General features: G+C 40.2%; 2 protein-coding genes across 3 annotated transcripts in view; one reads left to right on the forward strand and one right to left on the reverse strand.

Moving 5' to 3' along the window:
- TDP1 (tyrosyl-DNA phosphodiesterase 1) overlaps positions 1–19,824 on the reverse strand; it is a 44,137-nt gene extending 24,313 nt beyond the window's left edge. For both annotated transcript variants that reach the window (XR_004240700.1, XM_032111587.1), the window contains exons 1-12: positions 19,721–19,824; positions 18,471–19,021; positions 16,905–16,948; positions 16,211–16,266; positions 14,180–14,276; positions 13,037–13,071; positions 11,856–11,948; positions 10,077–10,247; positions 8,400–8,478; positions 5,414–5,599; positions 4,622–4,670; positions 1,615–1,681 (exon numbers count right to left, since the gene is read on the reverse strand). Coding sequence is in view for 1 of the 2 variants with exons in the window: in XM_032111587.1 (XP_031967478.1) it covers positions 1,615–1,681; positions 4,622–4,670; positions 5,414–5,599; positions 8,400–8,478; positions 10,077–10,247; positions 11,856–11,948; positions 13,037–13,071; positions 14,180–14,276; positions 16,211–16,266; positions 16,905–16,948; positions 18,471–19,017 (1,424 nt within the window). In the remaining variant the exon portion in view is untranslated. The remainder of the gene's footprint in view (positions 1–1,614; positions 1,682–4,621; positions 4,671–5,413; positions 5,600–8,399; positions 8,479–10,076; positions 10,248–11,855; positions 11,949–13,036; positions 13,072–14,179; positions 14,277–16,210; positions 16,267–16,904; positions 16,949–18,470; positions 19,022–19,720) is intronic.
- Positions 19,319–21,100, forward strand: part of EFCAB11 (EF-hand calcium binding domain 11) — a 56,612-nt gene continuing 54,830 nt past the window's right edge. Inside the window, 2 exon segments of the mRNA XM_032111707.1 lie at positions 19,319–19,324; positions 20,889–20,954. Of these exon segments, the coding sequence (XP_031967598.1) occupies positions 19,319–19,324; positions 20,889–20,954 (72 nt within the window).

Consider the following 21,100-nt stretch of genomic DNA (forward strand, 5'->3'; position numbering starts at 1 on the left):
GTTTTTTCCTTTCAGCTCTGGTAGAATCCCTAGTTTCCTTCTGGTTTCATACTATTTTCCAGTATGAAGAGGAATTTTCTAAATTCCTCTAATCCCTCCACTGCCCAAAGATTTGCATTATAGCAAGTCTTTAAAACAGCTCATCTTGTATTTACATCTATTGAAACCTGCTGTTTTCTGTGTGTCCCAGGTTCCATGGGTAAGAAGCTGCTGTCTGGCTGCTGCCCTATGGTACGAGTTTGCATGCAGGCTCTCCTCAAGGGCTACTACCCTGCATTATTGCAGGGTAAGGACCTGCATCTGGGTAGTTACTACAGAGCAATTGTGCAGGGCCACTGCCATCTGCAGCCAATTTAACAGATGAACTTGAAACAGCCCTTTTGCTGCCAGAGCAGGACCCTGTATGCCCAATGAGACAGGTACGTGGGCATTTTCTCATTGAAAAGGAATAAATCAATGAATTATATCATTCTTAAGTAACATTCTGTGTACTAAGTAAGAGACTAACTGAAAAAAGGTTACATCTTTTTTCTAGTAAGATTCTCACGAGGCATATGACTACAGAAACTGAATTAAGACTGCACAAGCACTCCCAGATTTATGATTTTCTTGCTTTTTGCATCATGACTGAACAATCCTGAAAGCTTCAAGTTGATTGCAGCTTTCTTCCTTTGCTGAATATGCTCAGAGCACACAGTTTAAAGGCAGGAGACAAAGTCTCATATGCTTTCTGCCTGAGCTCCATTCCTTAGACATTGACCAGCAAGGCTCACAACAGCCATCGCCTTCACTCCAGAATGGAGATGATCTCTGCAACTAGCAATTCTATTTCAGTCCCCTGAATACATACCCACCTGAACACAATCTTACTTAGTAAATATTCTTACCAGAGCAACCTCTGCCTGGAAGAGTTAAAAGTTTCTGATGAAAGGAATGGGAAGTTGTGGTCTTGTAAGAGGTTACAAGTTTTATAATTTTTTTTTGATCTTCGCAAAACAACTTTTCCCATTGTTCTCCAAACACATCTAAGTTTCTAAAGATTCAGCCTGAGGGAAACATCTGGCATGGAATGTGTCAGACTGTTAGAATTTGGCACAACCAGTAGCATGTGGAAATAGAAGTTTTTAATAGAAAATGTCAGGCATCTTTAACAAAAGATATTGCCATAAGGGACCAAGAATTTTTGCAGCTGGACTGCTGCACTTAGAAGAAAAAAATAAAGCAACCACCAAAAAAAGCCTTCCTAATCCTGTTGTGGTTCAGCTGAAATCCTACTAATAAAGAGGCACAAGTAGGGAAAGTGAAATACAACTCTAAGTTAAAAAAAAGGAGTAACATTATTCCAGTTCAGAGAAGAAACCTTAAATAAAAGTTTACAGAAACCTAAATCCAGTAGCAACATTATCCCATATAATTTTTATAGATAAACAGCATGTTCTACTGTTGGACATAAGATGCAGCAGATAAGGAACTAAAGGCCTTTATTTTAAGGAGTTTAAGAATATCATACTTGTAACCGCTTCAACTTATTTGCTGTTAACACTCAAACATTACAGCACTGTAACTTTAAACATACAGTCTGAAAAAAACCCCAAAGAATTGAGTTCTACTTACTGAAAATAGGAATGCAACCACAGCTGTTTCTGTGCTGTCTGTATACTGTAGGGAAGTGAGCCACCAGCTTAAGAAAAAAAAACAGAACATGTACATTTATTTTTTGAAAGACATTCTAAAAACAGCAGGCATCTTGAGGAATAAGCTATGTGGGCTACCTTCATGAGTTACTTTCAGGAAATTATGAAATGCTCCAGTAGTATAAAATGGTATATACTTGCTGGAGTTTTTTCCATTCTTATAATTTAGCAAGTTCCTAAACACTACACAGCATATTTACACTAGGAAAAAGAGGAACTATACAGGGAGAATTATGGGTAGTTTTTTTATATGATACTATTTGACATCAACAGATTGGAATCATTACCCGTACAAACTATAAAGAGGAAATAAAACAAGCAGGTTTCAGGAGTAAGAACAAACGTACCAAACCCCAAACAACGTTATTTTAAAAAGCAAGTACTTCTATGATGAAATTGTATTTGTATTGATTTGGCCTTTGGCTAATGCACCTTGTGATTTCTTGAAATGGATTTAACAAAGAAGAATCAGCCAGGCATACTGAATTATATTAGTGTTGTGCAGTAAAAGCATGATGCAAAGCCTACTCTATTCAACATGTCCTAGAAGATGCCATAAGAACCCATTACAAAAGCTTTACTGCTCTCAGGAATGCACTAACTGCTGTTCATTTGCACAAACACAGAATTGTGTAATTCACCAAGTTATTTCACAATGTGAAAGAAATTACAGTAAGAAGTCACTGGGCTGTACATAACCAGAAGTATTTAAAGACATGCTAACTTAATTCTGTGAACCACAGATACCTATAAATTCTCTGGCTGCAATTTCTACATATGTCCAAACACTAATCAGAAGAAAGACAAAGACTGCTGAAAACATTCATCTAGCTCCATGTTCAAAATCCACCAGCGTTAGAATTCAAAAACTACTCTCCTGCATAGGAGCATAGGCATCCAGCTTGGAATAGGAACACTTTTAATGATTCAGCAAAGCCAAAGAATCACTGAAGTTTCTTGAAAGAACCCTCTGGAAATCATCTAGAACAATTTCGTGCTCAAAGCAGGGCTGAACAGAGCACACAGTACAACACTGTTCAGTACAGTATCCTGTCAGGTTTTGAGTATGTTCAAAAACAGAGACTCTACACCCTATGAGCAACCTATTCCATTTAAACATCAGAAAACAATTTTGCTATAAGGGTAAGTTGAGATACAGGAGATTCCCATGTACATCCAATGCCTTTTGTTCTTTCTCTGGTCACCACACAAAGCATCTGCCTCTACTTCGCCTCTTCCTATAATTTACATTTATACACACTGGTAAGATTTCCCAGGAAAGCATTCTTCTCCAAGTTCCAAGAATTATGCAGCTCTCTCAGCCTCTCCTTGTATGACACATGGTCCAATCCCTTATTCATCTTTGTGGCTTTTTGCAGTACTTGGTTCAGTATGTCCATATCTGTATTGTACTGTGAAGTCAACAACTAGACACAGCACTCCAGAAGCAGTCTTACCAGTGCTAAACAGAGAGGATAGGTCACTTCCTGGCAATGTACTTCCAACACAGCCCAGGATTCAGCTGGCCTGCTTGCTACAAGGGTGCATTGCTGGCTCATCTTCAGCTTAGTGACCATCAGCACTACCTGGTCTTTTTCTGCAAAGCTGTTCACCCCTGGTTAGCCCCCAGCATGCGCTCATGCCTGGGGCTGCTCTTGCCCCAGCACAGTACTTTGCACTGCCCTCTGTCGCACTGCATGAGGTTGCTGTCTGCCCATTTCTCCAGCCTGCACAGTCCCTCTGACTGGCTGCACAATCACCCAATACATCAACTACTCCTCCTCAGCTTGCATTATCTGGAAACTCCCTACAGGTGTACTCTGCCCTACCACCAGGTCACTGATGAAGACATTAATGCATGACCCCAGTACCAGTGCTTGGCACACGCCACCACTAGTGGCTGACCTCCTGCAGGCCTTTGTGTCAATGCTCACAGCCTCTGAGGCCTGGCAGCTCAGCCAGTTTCCAATCTACCCCACTTTCCACTCAATCCAGCCTGGACTTCATCACATCATTGTAATGATGTTAGAGAAGACAGAGCTGAAAGACAAAGTTAAGCTAAACGACATCTAGGGGCACTCCTCATGCATCAAGCCACTTATCATAGAAGGACATCAGGTTAATGAGGCATAATTTCTTCTTTAAAAATCTATGCTGACTACTCCGAGTCACCTTCTTTGTCTGCCACATGTTTGAAAATTGTTTCCAGGATTCCTTGTTCCATCACCTTCCCAGGGATCAAAGTGAGGCTGGCAGGCCTACAGGGCCCCAGATCCACCTTCTTACCCTTCCTAAAGACAGGAAAGAATTCTCTCCTTTCAATACTCCTGGAATCTCTTCCAATTGCCTTGACCTTTTGAAGACTTGCTTTTGAGTAACAGAAGCTTCCTTGTATGAGAATACTACAGTACCAATTCCTGTTTCAGGCAGGTTGAGGCCATGCTTTTACAAATATAGTAACTTCATGAAAAGAAACATGTGAATACTGAACAAACAGTTGTATATTACAATATTAAAAAAAAAAAAACCAATAAAACCTTAGCCTCCATTGTATCTGATGTGCAGAATGACACTGAAATCAAAACAGAAGAACTTGACACATTCAAACCTGAATTTTCTGCCAAAATGAAATGATGGCTGGAGTAAGAGCAGTGGGCAAGAACTGTTGCTTTTCTATACAGTGACATATGAACATGGCTAGGACAGACAAACGTTACATACCAATGCCCACAAAGCCCTTTCTATTCAATTACAATAGGACAGCTGGGGTCAGAGCTCTAGCAAAAGTAATAGGATTGTACTGGCACCCATTCTATCACATTCTCAGAAAGATGACAACTTCACGTTAAATGAACATCAACCACTAAAGTGATTTTGCAGGACATTATGACCACAAAAAGCAAATAAATGGGAATTCATCTGCTTACCAGGATAGCCTTCTAGACTTTGCCTCACATTGTTCACAGTAGGATAAACCTTCATGGAGGGAGAACGAAAAATAACTTTAGTAACACTGCTCTAAATAGACAGGCTGTCAATTTTCAAACAAACACCTTTAAAGGAAACTTGAGAAAAAAATAAGTATTAAAGGCTTCATTTTCCAAAATTAATAAAATTACACTGCAGCTTACAACTACATTTGTGCCAGTAACAAAGTCAGTCTAGTATTTTTACCACTCTTACAGAGCTAACCAAAATTAGCTAGCAAGTCTCAAGTAAAACTTCCAAGTAGCCAAAGCTAGTTCTTAACCTTGCTTTATGAGATTTTTAGTCTCACACCTCAAATATGAGATATGAGTATGCAGGGACAATTAGCACATGGTAAAAGCATCGTTTGACCATCATTTTTCCCTGATTTAACAACCTCCTGCCACAAACTTTTCTGCTCCTCCCCTTAATTGTGCTAATAACCAAAGGTATTAATGACTAAGGATTCAGTTACATCTTAGAAGAAAAAACAGCTGCATCTACAAAACCTGATGGAAGACAAGCTATAGAATGAGAAGATAAATTTTGATGAGATGATACATAATCTACTGTCATGAAGATGGAAATTATGGTACATTTTTATAGCAAATCATACACAAGTGTCATATATATGGTATCATGATAAAAACTCCATTACTGTCTTCCAAAAGTTAAAAGCAAACCAATGACTAAGATTTCCAAAACAAATGAATAAGTGTTAAATGAAGGTCACTACCATCTAAAAGACATACCAAATGAATTGGGACATCGCATTTATGAAAAGTTGTCACACTGCTGCCTGCAGCCACCAGGCTCTCCTGGAACTCAGAGCACAGCCATTTGGAGCCATCAGCTCCCATTGAACCGATGCTTGAGAACTGTCCAACAAGCGGCCAGGATTCCTGTGCTGGTATTGACAAAGCATGCTCCTTCAAAAGCTAGTGAGAGGAATTAAAGCACTGTTAAACTTCAACAGGCAAGGCATACCTTAATTAGTTTGATATCACTTTTGATATAATAAATCCTCTATAATTCACTTTTGATAATGAAAGATCAACATTCATACTACATATTTAACTTTGTCATTAAAAAAAAAAAAATCAGGCTTTCCAAATAAACTCACTTCAAGAAAAGATTAAACACCATTAAATAATGGGTGAAAAGAATGTTAGCAGCTCTAAAAACATGAAACATTAGCTTCAGAAGTCACAATAAATTAAACAACCACATATTTTTTATATTTGGTGGTTTTTGGACATAAAATTCCTCTTGTATCCTAAAGCCACGACACCCAGCTACAATTTATGCCTACAATAAGAGGGGAAAAAAGAACAATTGAAGAGGAAACTGAAATGATCCTTTTAGAGGAATTCTTCAGCTGTGAATGGAACTTAAAGCCACATTAAAAACAGATGGATATAGACAGATATTAAATTGCATGTAGTTGCCACCTTTATGCCACTCTAGATCAAACACACAATCTAATGGGTTCAGTCATCAATATAGCATCATCAGGTCTATCTGCATTGTCACTAAAAAACTTTTAAAATCACAGAAATATCTGCCACAAGACTATCTTTCTCCCTTACAGGCTTTTTCTGTTTTATTTTTTTTTTCATTCTGTGTCTAACTATGCAAAAAACATCAGACAACATGTACCAGAAAGGACAAGCTCTTAATGAGCAAAGGGATATCTGTAAGAGTAACCTAATGTTGAAAAGCAATGTGATACATAAATATTCTGTATGTCACAGAAGTTTGCCACAGACAGCAGTAGAACTCCATGTAAAATTCATGACAGTATATGAAATAATGCCACTTCAGCAGGAGGTGCAGGTCAAAAATTCTCCAATTACGAGAAGCATTTAATAGAGGACATGAAATACCTCATCAAATTCTGAAAAAAAAAAAAAAACCCAACCAAAAAACCAGACCCAAACAAGAAGGGTCCCTAAAAACTTAATATATGCAATCTTGAAGATTTACCATTATGGCTTACCTAAACAAACCTAAGACCTCTAGAGGCAATAGAGTTCAACCATTAACGTAACACTTCATCTTCACCCCTAAACCATGTCCCTAAGTCCCACATCTACACATCTGTTAAGTATCTTCAAGGAAGGTGACTCTACCACTTCCCTGGGCAGCTTGTTCCACTGCTTCATAGACTTTGAAGGAATTTTTCTTAATATCCCAACTATACCTCCCCAGGCACAACCTGAGGCCATTTCCTCTTGTCCTATCACTTGTTACCTGGGAGAAGAGACCAATCCCCACTCAGCTACAACCTCCTTTCAAGTAGCTGTAAGAGAGCAGTAAAAGGTGTTCCTGAGCCTTTTTTTCCTCCAGGCTTAACACCTCCAACTCCCTGAGCTGCTCCTCATCAGAACCGTGCTTCAGACCCTTCCCCAGGTCTGTTGCCCTTCTGGACACAACACCTGAGGTGTGGCCTCACCGGTGCTGAGTACAGGGAGAAAATCACTGCCCTTATCCTGCTGGCCACATTACTGCTGACACAGAATGCCAGGATGCTACTGGCCTTCTTGGCCACACGCTGGCTCATGTCCAGCTGTTGTCAACCAGCACCTCCAGATCCTTTTCCACTGGGCAGCTTTCCAGCCACTCTGCCCCCAGGCTGTAGTGCTGCATGGGGTTGCTGTGACTCAAGTGCAGCACCCAGCACATGGTCTTGTTGAACCTCATACTTCACTCATTCAGTCTTCACTCACTGATCCAGCCTGTCCAGATCCCTCTGTAGAGCCTTCCAACCCCCCAGCAGATCGATACTCCCCCCCAGCTTGGTGGGCTCAATAAGGAGCCCTGGGGAACCCACTTGTAACTGTCTGCCAGCAGGATGTAACTCCATTCACCACCACTCTCTGAGATCAGCCATCCAGCTGATTTCCTACCCATCAATGAGTGCACCCATCTAGGCCAGGAGGAGAATTCTATATGAAACAGTGTCCAAGCTTTTACTAAAGTTCAGGTAGACAATATCCACAGCCTCTCCCTCACCCACTAGGCTGTCACAGGAGATCAGGTTAGCCGAACAGGACCTTCCTTTCGTACTCATGCTGACTGGGCCTAATGACCTGGTTATCCTGTACATTCAAGATGATCTGCTTCGTAACATTCCCTGGCACCAAGGTCAGACTTACAGGCATGTAGCTCCCTGTATCTTCCTTCCAACCCTTCTCATAAATGGGTGTCAGATTTGCCAACCTCCAGTCAACTGGGACCTTCCAGCTCCCTCAGTGGATCCCATTTGGTCCCATGGACTTGTGTACACTTCAGTGTTGCAGCAGGTCGTTGCCCAGTTCCCCTTGGGTTATGGGGCTTTCATTCCACTCCCTGTCCCTGTCTTCCAGCTTGGGGAGCTGGACACATGGAGAACAGGTCCTGCTATTAAAGACAGAGGCAAAGAAGGCATCAAGCACCTCAGCCTTTGCCTCAAGCTTTCTCACTATGTCTCCCCCTGCAACCAATAAATGATGGAGCTTCTCATTAGTCTCCTTTTGTTGCTAAAGTACTTATAGAAACATTTTAAACTGTCTTTTTAATCAGTAGACAGAGTAAGTTCTAAGTTGCAAGCTTATATATGTTATTGATAACTTTAACTGTAACAATGTATTAAAAGACTGGTGACAGATGGAAAAATCGGAAGGAACTGAAGAATGCTCTCCAAAATTCTATTTACATTTGAAAGGATATTAACAAAAAAGGTTACAGTTTTGATACCTTTCTGAGCCTAAGATGACCCCACTTTTCTTTATCACTGCCTTGATATCGTCCAGGGGTAGAACCAAGCAGATACACTCTAAAAAAAGAAAAAAACAACAGAATTTTGTAGATCTGGAGTGCTTTGGTTTGTAAAGTAGCAAGGTATTTAAGTAAAACTTAGCAGCAAGATTGAACACGCAAGTGCAACCAGAAATATTTAATCTCTCTCATGGGTTTACAATACAAAGAAAACTAGATTTTCAGCTGTAAAATTTATTAACAGCATCCTATATGGCTGTCATGCACCATCAGGCTGTTCTACAGCCAAGACAAGAACTACATCTTTTTCAGTGTACAAAAATGCAGAAGACAGATGATGTTAGCAATACACACAAATAGCTCGTTTGGCACATAACTGGGCATGTGATTTGGAGTAAAGCCAATCTATTGCTACAACCAAATCAGCCGATTCAGGTATGAGTTTCCATTTGGGCAGCTGATAGTTCAGATGCAAAGTACAGCTTTTTCAACAGTCCTAATAACGGGTTTAGTAACATATTTGATTTTGCCCTGAAAACAGGAAAGAGACCTGCTCAAAGTCACAACAAACAGACACTTTAAGAAGCTGTTCCCTACTGCATGCATCTTATGGCTAACTTTATACACGACTGAACATCCCCTACAGTACATCAAATGGCCAGGAACCGATCCTTATGCTAACAAGTGACTCTTTCCTAGCCCATGCATAAATGCCTATCAGCTAGGGCTCAACTCATCTGTTAAGGCTCATGTTGATGATCAATGCAATCACAGCAGCAGCTCAGGCTGTTAGCTCACCTGATTATATAAAGTACATACCTTTTTTACCCTCTCCAATCTTTTAGGACTCCATGTAAAGCTAAAAGCACCTTTTTATGTATAAACTAGACAACATTTCAGTCTCTATTTTCCACCACAGTATATGACCATTTCCAGATTTTCTTTTCAACAACTTTTGGTCAGATCATAAAACAGCAATTAAGTTGTCAGGGCGAATTACAATTTCTGAGGTAAATGCTCATATTTAAGTGGAACTACTTATTAGAAGTAAATTAAGCATCCTGAATTATTTTTAAGTAGTATCAGCAATGTGATAGTAGAGAAGACTATTCCAAGACCAGTTAGACACAACGCTGCCTACCAAAACCAATCCATACCTGTTATAGGCAAAAATAATATAGATATGTGGATTCAACTTTGCCTTATGAATACAACAGCCTATTTTGAATAAAATCCCCATTCCAGTAAGCTTTGTTTATATGATCACTCTTACATGACAAACCCAATACAACACAGTTTTTTCCACTGGTAATTTTACTGGAGTAAATACTTGAGCCAGACTGAAATGAAATCAATGAAATCAAGTCCTTATTACTTTACAGCTACTTTCTGAAAAGTTACTGCTGGTGCACCCTTCTTTCTTCTTTTAAAATGCATGCTTGTAGGACTAGAAGTTGGCCAACTTGACAATCTACATAAGATAGATTTTTAAAAACCGCAAAAAGTTGGTCATGTTTGAACACTTAAGTCTGAAACAAGATTAGCCTACAAAACAAGCACAAGGTCTAACAGATCCTAACACAGATATTTAATTTTTAGAAAAAATTAAAAACAACCCACACATGCAAGTTACAAAAACCACAAGATTATATATACCTTGTCTCTGATAAATCATGTTCTTGAATCAGATTTATCCATTCCTTGAGTGCAGGAGAACTGTAAGCTGTCAAGTAACTTATTAAGTCAGATTTAAAATTAGTTGCAGATTCACCAGCAGAACCAGATGTTCCCTTAGGTAGCCTTGGATATAAAGGGCTTAGCCATATTCTTAAAAGAAGAAAAAGAAAAAAAAAAATATCAGCCATATAAACAAGGACTCCACACATTAATAACACATGGGTTTAGTACGAGAGTAAAGCACATCTGAAGGTCATTGTGATACTAACTATAGATGTCTTGTCTTTACATCTACAGACTTGGCTCATACTTGAAATCATAAAACTAACACTTTCAAATGAAAATAGCATTCTCATCATTTATCCACACATACACTTACAGCTTTCACCACTGCTAAACTGGTCAGGTTCAGACTTACCAACCACCAGTCCTTTCATCAACATTTTCTATAGCAACAGAACACTGCAATGTGTTCTGCTGAACTACTGCTTTGTGCAACTGCATAGAAAACCACCAATTAACGCATCTGAAAGGTTTATGTAGTTTGAAGAGCAGTGCACAATGATATGTCACCTCTCAAGAACCTCCATCAGAGTAAAATGGGATGGGCACTATGCAAGGAAAACATTAGGCATTTCTTTTCAGTCACACATTATTGTAGCCATGAGGGCCCAAAGATTCTGCATTATCAACTTTACAATGTGTTGATACTATCCTTTGAAATTCAGAAGCACCATACTGTGATACTGCATAACACTGCAGTATGCAAAAGCTAAAAAAGAAAAATATTTCTCATGTTTGACAAGTAGGGGAACTTGTTAAGTATCCCACTAGCTATTTTCATGCCTTCTTAGCTTTCTAAAAAGCTAACTGCCATAAAATACTAAAGCCATAAGATCTCATAAGATCTAAAGGCAAAAAAAAATCAGTGACTATTTTTGCCACTCAAAGAGCTTGTCTCAGACAAGCAAAGTCTCAAAATTCTGCCATATTTAATGGCAGCAAAATGGATGTCAAAGTAACAGTAACTTCTGAGAAGCAACTTTCCATTAGTTTGAAGAAATTTTATACCCTGATTTATTGTGGTCATCTAACTAAAAAATTGCTCCCATAAAAATAGCCAAAACACTGAAGAGGTTGAGGACCCTTATACTAACACGCCACTTAATCCTGTTTTTTGTGCTCCCAACAAAATTATGTCCCAAGGTGGTCATTAAGTTTAAAAACTTCTTCCAAGAAATAAAACAGAAAAAAATTCCTTCTCAGGAAAGGATACTGGGCAAATACTAGGTCATCTACTATATTACAGAACCAACAGTGCCCAACACTTATCAGACTACAGTCTAGATACAGTCACGACAAAACCAGATCATTTGCACATCCACATTATTCTTGCAGTATTTAAGATAATTTTTAAATAGCTGTTTCAGATCTATATATATGGTACTTAATAGCTAAGAAGTTTTTTCATAAAGAGACAGCACAGCACAATAAAATTTTGTATCAGTCAGACTGATTTTAAGCTATCAGCCAGCTGGGAACACAGTTTTGTTTACAGGAGAAAGCAAGTAGAGCTCAGACTTAGCTACCAGCATTCTAAGCTCAATTTTTAAAATTTTTTTTTTTTTTTTTGCAAAGCTCTATTTTAGGAGCATAAGGCTTGCAATACTAGATCACCTGACCTAGTATCCCATCTCCAGCAGTAGCAAACACCTATGGAAAGTATTAAACATACACCTGCTAGAGATCGTTGCTTACCCCTGAGTTTTCTGGTGCCAATCTTCAGCAATAAGATTGGATGTATGTATCACAACTCGAAGACCTTCTTCATATAACAACAACATCATTTTCCTTTAAAAAAAGATACATAAGTCTTCATCTATTTCAAGTGCAATGAGAGCAGGAGATAAATAAGCAATTCATTAAAAAGCCCCAAGGTAATTATTTTCAAAATCTGTTGTGTATCATGCAAGCATTTATACTTCAATTCATGTGCATGCCAAGCTCACATGGCAGTCATTAGACTATTCCCATTTATTTAATTCCAGAGTACAGCTTAACATCTTATGCAACTAATTACCCACAGCAAAATGAATGCATGCAGAACACTTCCTGTATCTGCACAGATCTTCATATAAACTTATCTCTTTGCAGGTAGTTAGAAAAAGAATTAAGGAACACTGAAAGGCCTTTACTTATAGCTGAATTTATTAAAACCTAGTTACCTCCCCTTAAACTGACTTTCACTTTAAAAGAAGGTATGTATGTAGCTAACCATTGAGACGGCAAAAAAGCTATTTATTCATAACTCTTAACTCAAGCTACAGCACAAAGGAATTTTAGAACTAGTAACTGAGATAAACATGCATATCTGTATTTTTTGCAACAAAACTGCTCAAATTCCCCTATCCAAGTTTTCATTAGCTGTGTAAAGACAGCATATCCATGTGATCCCAAAGGATGAGATCTGACGCCCAAACTGAACCAAAAGATCTCTGCTAAAATATAAGATTAAATCTGTTCTTATCTGTAGCTTTCTACCTACAAAATTCACTCTGTGACACTTCTATAATATCCAATTCAAGCTTTTTCTTTGAGATGACCCCCAAATTTGCTAATTTCCAGATCCTCCACAGAAACTGAAAAACACAACCAGTAAACCAGTGTTGTGTCTGCCCTGCCTATGTCTGATAAAGTCTGCATTACAGTTTTGGTATTAAGGCATGAGTTAAGAGCCAGGATCTGCAGTGCACCTGTCTCAGACCAGTTCAACTGTTTAACTTGCACAGCTTGTATCTACTCAATAGCTAATTTGTCTCATTAAATTAGAACAATCCTGTCATCCCTAAATATAAGATGTTTATGGAAACTTTAAGACTCAACAATTTCTGTGAAATCCAGTTTTGCTGCAGACCTTTCTGCTTCATAGTGTTACTTACGTATGGTGAGTTCCAAATGCAATATCCAGTTTAGCCTACAAAATTCAAAAGTTGATCATTAAAAATTGCTATTGTGCATTGCTTCTTAATTTTGTTTCATTTCACTGCTCTCTAGTGGACAGACCACAAAAATACATTATCTTCTTTCTCAATACTTCTAATGCACTCTCCACTTTCTACCAGCTAGACTTTAAATGGTAATGCAACTCTTGCTGGAACTGTTCCACAATTTGTATCTCTTACTAGCAGCATTTTCAGAAATAATCAGCAGAAAATAACGCAAGGCTCCTGCTGGACACCAAGCTGAACAGAAGCCAGCAATGTGCCCTTGCATGAAAGACAACTACCAGGGTCCTGGCCTGCATTAGAAGGAATGCTGCCAGCAGGTCAAGGGAGGTGAACCTTCCCCACTGCTGAACACCAGCGAGATCACACCTGCAGTACTGGGTCCACCAATTCAACAGGAAACTCAGGATTACCAGACTGCTTCAGAGAGAACAAAATTCCAAGATCATTCTCCTCCTAACAAAGAGCACAAACTCCCCATGATCATTAATATACTTCACCTGCCAAAATCTTGATATACTGGCAAGCTGCCATAGCCACATCCCTCCCCCAGGATGAAGCCAATTACTTCACTACTTAGGGACAGCAAAACAATGAACATAACATCAGAGATAAAATGACACATGCCAGGAAGAGTGCTCACAGCAATTTTAACAGTATTACTGAGATTATTTGTATCAGCGTTTTCTTGTATAAAACATATTTGGAAAATAATAATTCTTTGATGAGACTTAAGATTGTAGTGACACTAGGCGTAAGTTCTGTGCTTTACACAAAAATAATGTTTCCTTTTCAGCCACTGTAAGAACTTGAGTGTAACATGTTAGCGGAGAAGGTGAGCAGCTCTTCCATGAGCCCTGTGACATTTTCAAGGGCAGCTGTTCTGTACAAACTTTTGTGGGTGAAGCCTGCCATAATCACATCCAACCAGGATCACTGCTACCATGTTCCTATGGCCCTGGCATGGATATTCCTCAAAGTATAACAAAAAACTTCCCACATAAGGTGTTTCTTTTCATCAGTACGAAGACTTTGATGGCTTAACTTCAACCAAAAGATGATACAAATGTTAATTACCTGACAAAAGCTAATATTCTCATAAGGCCGTGCTTGTGCCATTAGTTCAGCTTTAGATTCTCTCTTCTCACCATGAACTATCAGCAACGGCTTCTTCCTTAAACAAAAGGAGATTACTATTAAAACATCAAGTAAATCAGCAACCAGTCTAAACCATTCCTTCACATAGCTATGACATCTGGCCCCTAAATCTCATAGCCCAGCAGAAAGATGGCACTGAAATCAATATGCCTTATTAACTAACTCAAAATAGCAGTAACTACAATAGAACCTCTAAGGTAAAGACACTGGAAAACAGGAAGTGTGTAGTAAAGCAGACACCAAAATAGAAACTCCTAATACAAGATCATGAATGAAACTTGTCCCTATGGCTAGAAACAGACAAATGTAAGCTCTCAAAAGCATTGATACGCACAATGTGGATCTAAGACAATTTAGTAATTATTACCTTACAGAGAAGATGTGATAGGGAAAAGGGGAGAGCTAGGTCTATTCTGGCAGTAATTTGGTGTTCACTTCCTAGAACTAAACTTCTGGTCCTGCCAACCAGATCAATCCGTAGGAAGGTGTGTTGCCTCCCTGGCGTCCAGGTAAAAGACGCCACCAAGAAAATTCCCACCTGGCTCAGCACACTGATTATTATGGGTTTTTCAAGCAAGTAGCAACAAAATCCCGTAAGACTGCAGACAAAGAAGAGGGATGTCAGGGCCTTGGAACAACTGGTCAAGACATCTGGAGCACAAGTTATATTCTCTCCTGCCAGTTAAAGGGAATGATGGCAGAAGATTGGGATAAACGCAACAAGTACAAGCAGCTAAAGACATAACCACAAGACAGGGCTATGAGACATCCCTTTGCACCCTCAAAGGCATATTGGCACGCTCAAATACTTCTATAAAGCACCTGTATACCATAGAACAGGGAACGAACAGGAAGAACTGGAGATCTGTGAGCAGTCACAGGATTTTGATCTCACTGCAGTTACAGAGACATGGCGGGATAGCTCACACAACTGGAATATTGTCATGAAGGGCTACATGCGGTTTAGGAAAGACAGGAAGGTGCAGCAGTGGAGTTGCCCTCTACATGAGGCAACATTTGGAACATATCAATCAGGACACTATGAGTTAAGGATAAATGAGCAGACAAGTAAGGGTGACACTGTTGTGGATGCTTGCTGCAGGCCACCTGATCAGGAGGACTAAGTGGGTGAGGACTTCTACAAGCAGCAGTTCAAGCAGCCTCAGAGCCACAGGTCCCAGTTCTTGTCGGGGACTAACTACCCTGACATGTTGGAGAAGCAACACAGCAAAGCATGAACAGTCCAAGAAGTTCCTCGAGAGCATTGATGACAGCTTTCTGACATATGTAGTGGAGGATCCCGCAAGGAATGGTGTGCTGCTCAACCCAAAGTGGTCCCTTCCAGCCTTATCCACTGTAATTCTGTGAACTCTGGTTCTACTGCACTTCCAGTAAAATGAAAGTAACAAAAAAAAAAAAAAAGGCAGCACAGTATACACTCACTTAATCTGCAGGAGTTTGCAATTGTCAGAAAAGAATTTCAAGCAAACAAGAACTGCTTTTATGACAATACCCATTAACTTACTACATCCTATCAATGAAATCATCCCGATCCTTTTCATACAGTTTTCTTGTACCCTTCCTTTCTCTTGCAATATCTGGCTCTTAACTCAGTAAAATGTATAGCAAAAAGCTTCTTGTTTCATCTTTACAGGTCATCTACTGCCCTGTCATTGTGGCCCACAATGGGACCTCCTCAGTGTTAACTAATAAAAATCAGAGACCAGCTATCCTGAACTCTGACCATTTAATAGTCTTGAAGAGTCAAGAAATCAGAGAACTACAACTGTGGAATAAGAGTAGAAAGAAAACTAAGAGTCTATGCATATCCAATTAGTAACAATCATCTGCTACTGCAAACAAGTGTTTATCATTCACTTATAACAGGACCTTGTATGAACAGAAATGATCTGGAAATTGCATAATTTCACCTTTGTAAAATAAACATACCTGAATTCCTGCGGGTACTGTCTTACAAGCCATCCCACATCAATACAGTAATTAAACTTGCATAGAAAAGAAAACAGACTCATTAAAAAGCAAAAAAATTTGCTAGATCAATGAACTACATCAAGTAAAGTCATCACACCTTACTGCTTCAATCGTATACAGCATATTCTAAAAACAGGTGTATTTTTGACTTTTACATCCTTCCTTTCTTTTCTCTTAACAATTCAAGAATGAATTTAAGTTTCTTAAAAGTGTGCATTAGTGCTCATAAAATTTACCATCCAGGAAAAAAAAAAAGGATCACATGCACATAATGTAAAAGCTTAGGTTCAAGGATCATCTCTTTGCCACGTGTTTATACCAAAAATGGTAGCAAAAGCTTCTAGGCAATAACAAAGATATCATTCCTAGATTGCAAGGTGTTTTTTCTTTAAAAAACCATAATTTATATAAGCATAAATACACACTTTTCAGTTGCACATTCCTCAAAACCAAGAGAAAGTAGTCTTATAATTGCCTGAATTCTACAGCAGAACACAGGATGATTTTTGTATTTCAGTAAATTGTTCAACACTTGAAAACATTCAAGGTTCCCTGCTAATATCAGCTATGTGGCACAAGCATGGATTATCAAGTTTAAGGTTAATAAAGTGAAACAAGCAAGTGAAATCAGTTCGGCAAATAGCAAACTCACCTGGGCAGAAGATACGAGAGTTCCAAAAAGAGGAGACAAAATATCTATTAAAAATATTAAAGCATAAATAAATAAAAAAAGTTCAAGCAAACATTTTGCATCTCGAACAGTTTGATAGCTGCCACAGCACAACGGCCAGATTGTTCATAGACTTGGTGTAACAGAGGCTTTCACAAGTTTACTGTTCCAGGTATTCAAGTCACTGATTCGCCTGTGAATCACTTAGGATCCCATGCTTATAAAAAGTATTAATCTTCTCAAAGCAAAAACAGGTTTCAAAAGCTGATTAGGAAAAAGTCCAACATCATATTGAGAAAGGGACATTAAACTACTCTCTCCCCTAGCAACTGGACTTGAAGAACAGTGGCAGGGTAGCAGCAATAAGGGCATAGTTAATGCTTATCTATCTGTTGCAGACTGATTGTAGGATATGTGAATCCATAGTTCAATCATAGTGACACAGGAAACTAAGCCAACTGGGAATTTATAACCTCAATAACTGAAGCACAGCACCGACTTGAAAACACGCCCAACAAGTAACTTCTAGGATGCGCAAAGTATCTAATACCTTAGCTCTACAGAAATCTGGTTTAGCACGTAAACAAACAAAAAACACTGCCTGTCCACCAGCTCAACTAATTACCTAGCAGGACTTCCAAGAGAGGGCAGGCCAAAAGCCACAAATTCACAAAGCATATAAAAACATACTGCAGTAAAGCAACTGAAGTCTCTGACACCAGCGGTGCTCATAGGCATGAGGTGGAGGAAAAGTTACAACTTAATTGTATAGCTCTTGAGTAATTTGTTCTCCCTCAAAGAACTACAGTTTTTTTCTGCCTTATTTTATTGTATTTCTATACACAATTCTCTTATGAATACTTGTTTCTGATTCTGTCTTTTAATGTGTAGGATTTTATTTCTAACCACAGGGAAGTTTACAGCTGCACAAAGCTCTTCCCCCTTACATCAAACAACAACTACAGAGCATTCCTGAAGCATCGGTATTGCACACCGAAGACTTCACCCCATCTTGACTGATGGGCAGCTCTCTCCCAGCTGAATTTAAACGGACCCATGAATCCCAGACACAGAACTTCAGAAGTACTGCATCAAGTAATAGTGAACTACTAGATGCAAACCACTCAGCAGCACGAAGGCAAGTGCAAATAACTACTCAGGCAGTTATGCACCCAAGAATAGCACCCTTTTAAGTGCCACAAAGACAAGCAGTTTTCTCCAGATTAGCTCACAGGGAAAGCAGCAATAAGAAGCAGCATGACTTGCTTTGGCTAAACACACATTAGATTTCTGCAGTCTAACTCAAGTTACAACAAAATATTAGCAATTAATGCTTTATACACTATACTTCTGAAAGAGAAAGGTCCAGATAACAGAACCAATTTCTACAAACCTGTATATTTAGAATATGAAACCTCAGCGAAACCAAGAAATACATGCATTTAAAAATACCCACAAACAAACAAACAAACAAACAAAAAAAAAAAAAAAAAAAAAATTCTCTTGCTTTCTCCCAAAAGCCTACTTCTGTAGAAGCCACTTGTTCACCTTTTATGTGCAGGGCTCCAGAATTATGGCTTTGTTCGATTCCACTGACTTTAGTAAGAAAAAACCTGAAAGGATTCCCTCCATTCACCAAATCCCAGATATCTTGGGCTTCACTGGATGTTTCATTATACTCCTCTTCTTTCAGATTCTCTGAGAGTTTGTCATCTTTGCAAAGATTCAAAGGATGCTCTTTGGGTGCATCGTATTTTTCTTCTTTCACTGTTTCTCTGTGGGCATGCTTTTGCTCATCTTCAGGCTCTTCATCACTACTAGAAAGACACCAACCTGAGCCTTCTTGGCTTAGTCTCTGTTTTACTGCTGGAGGTGTTTCTGTAGAAAGACTTTTATCAGTGAGCTTCAGGGGAGAAGCTTTTCTCTTGTGAGCAGCTTTCCTAGCTTCAGAGCACGGGTACTGTGGTCCACTTGTCGTACCACATGCAGCACCCGATACGGAAGATGTACATGGTTTTTCACTGTCAGAATTTTCCTCGGCGCTTTCATCACTGCTAGATACTGTCCATTTACCGTGTGCACCCTCCTGAAGCATGTCCCTAGGGATGAAAAAACAAAACACCAAACAAAAATTGTATGTTTTTGCTATGCTCAAGTCCGTCTCCCTTCCTAGTTCCCATTTCTTTATTACTAAGGAACCATGCTTTGGTATTTGGCAGAATCTCCAGGAAAATTCCATAGTGTACAAGGCTCGTTTCTGAGCCCAGAAAACAAAGAAACACGTGCAATGGGGGCAACCATCAACTGGGAAGCAGCTAACGTGAAAACCTGCGCATGGAAAACGGGCTAGGCTAGGGGCACCGATGGGAAAGCATTCTAAAAATGTGATTTGCGCGATGCAGGTATTTCCCTACGACTGAGCGATCCAGCGCGCTCTACTGAGAGGACTCAGGAGCTCAGGGCCGAGCCGGGGCGGCGCTTCCTGGCAGCCTCGGCGGGAACACTCCGGGACCGCGGCCTCCCTCCGTCACCCCCATGCCCCTCCGCCGCGCCTCCCCCTAAATCGCGGCGGCAGAACCCGGCCGCCGCCGCCCCCACCGCCGCCGAGGGCCGTGCGACCGCGGCTCCCGCCGCCGCCCCACACAGGAGGCATCACCCACGGCCGGGGGAGGCGCCGCGCGGGCCACGGCACCCAAGAGCCCCGGCGGCCGCTCCCGGCCCTGCAGCCCGGCGGGCCGCACGCCGCTCGGCCCCACCGCCCGCCCTGCCCGCCGCGCTCCGCGGCCAGCACCGCTCACTCATTCAGTGACTCGCAGTCGGTCCAGCGCCGCAGCAGCGCCCGCGATGGGGAGCGAGAGCAGGCCCAGGCCCAGGCTCAGGCCCGCCTTCCTCCCGCGCGGCCCCTCCCCTCGAGCGGGTGGCGCGCGGCCGCCGTGAGGCGGTCAGGCGGCTCCAGGGGCTGCAGCCGCCAAGGAGGCGCTCAGTGAGCGGAGTTTTTCCAACGGGCCTTTGTTTGACCTTAATATTTATCATGGGCAGGTGCGGTATTTGCGTAATGGCTCGTTCGGCGCGGTGTTAATTGCTGTGCCTGAAGTGCCCCGCTAATGAGATAACTGCGTGAGGACTTCGGGAAGGAGTGGGAGGAAAGAAGGTGTAAAAGTAATCAAAGGAGGAGCGCGGCCCGCATCAAAGCACAGTTTGGCTTCTGCAGTGAACTGAGCGCTCGGTTCTCGTTACTCTAAATTTATTGTAAGCTTATGGCTGCAGTTAACAAATTCTGGAAGTGCCAGCACGCAATAAAATTGGAAAAGCATTACTGAAAATTTAGTTGGTTTGTGTAATTTTCTTAGTGCTTGTCCACAGAGTTGTGTATAATGCTTTTTCCTGAAATGCTCTGTGAATATACCGTACATTAAGATACTGTGTTACCAACTCTTGCTGAAGGTCTTCTGTGGGAAAAGCTCTTAGAAAGGTTAGATGGTTTTGTATGTTATGTGCATAGTTTCCTTCTCTAAGTATAGGCTCTGGAAACACTTCTTTTCTAGAAGTACTTCAGAAAATTTGATGGTTTCTGACTACGCTGGCATTGCACTCTGTCCTCATAGTTCCTGCCAATGTACTGACTTAACTGAAAATTAAAGCTACCTGGTGTTTTGCAGGAAAATATTTACAGTCTTGTAGAAGCAAATTTAATGTCATTTGTTTTCTAGAAGTTTGTACTGTGTATTCTAAGTTTGCAAAAAGTTTTTTCATCATAAGCACATAAAATGTAGAAGTATGAAAAAATTTAACCTAAAAATCCGGAACTGAATGGACTCGGCCCATTTTTAATTTTACTGGAAGAGGGTAGATGAATAGCGTTTATTCCACAAGTGCTTATTTTGTTTTTCCTGTAACAGTTAAGCAAAGTAAAAAATCCTAGGTTAGGTTTATTGGTTTTTAACGCATATCACTTTCTTTCTGTAGGTTTTTGAAGCATGCAGTGAAGATAGCAAAGGCTATTTAAGCAGAGAAGACTCTACAGTTGGTCTAGTAATGTTTTTTTGCTAGAAACTCTTAAAGGCATATACTTTTTCATTTATGTTCTGAGGATCCGGCTTATATATGTCTCATTATTGAGAACACTGTGTAGTGACTGGTCTACACTAATTGGAGTGAATTGCTGAAGGTGTGGTAAA

Source organism: Corvus moneduloides, chromosome 6 (genome assembly GCF_009650955.1).
Source record: "Corvus moneduloides isolate bCorMon1 chromosome 6, bCorMon1.pri, whole genome shotgun sequence".
Classification (NCBI taxonomy): domain Eukaryota; kingdom Metazoa; phylum Chordata; class Aves; order Passeriformes; family Corvidae; genus Corvus; species Corvus moneduloides.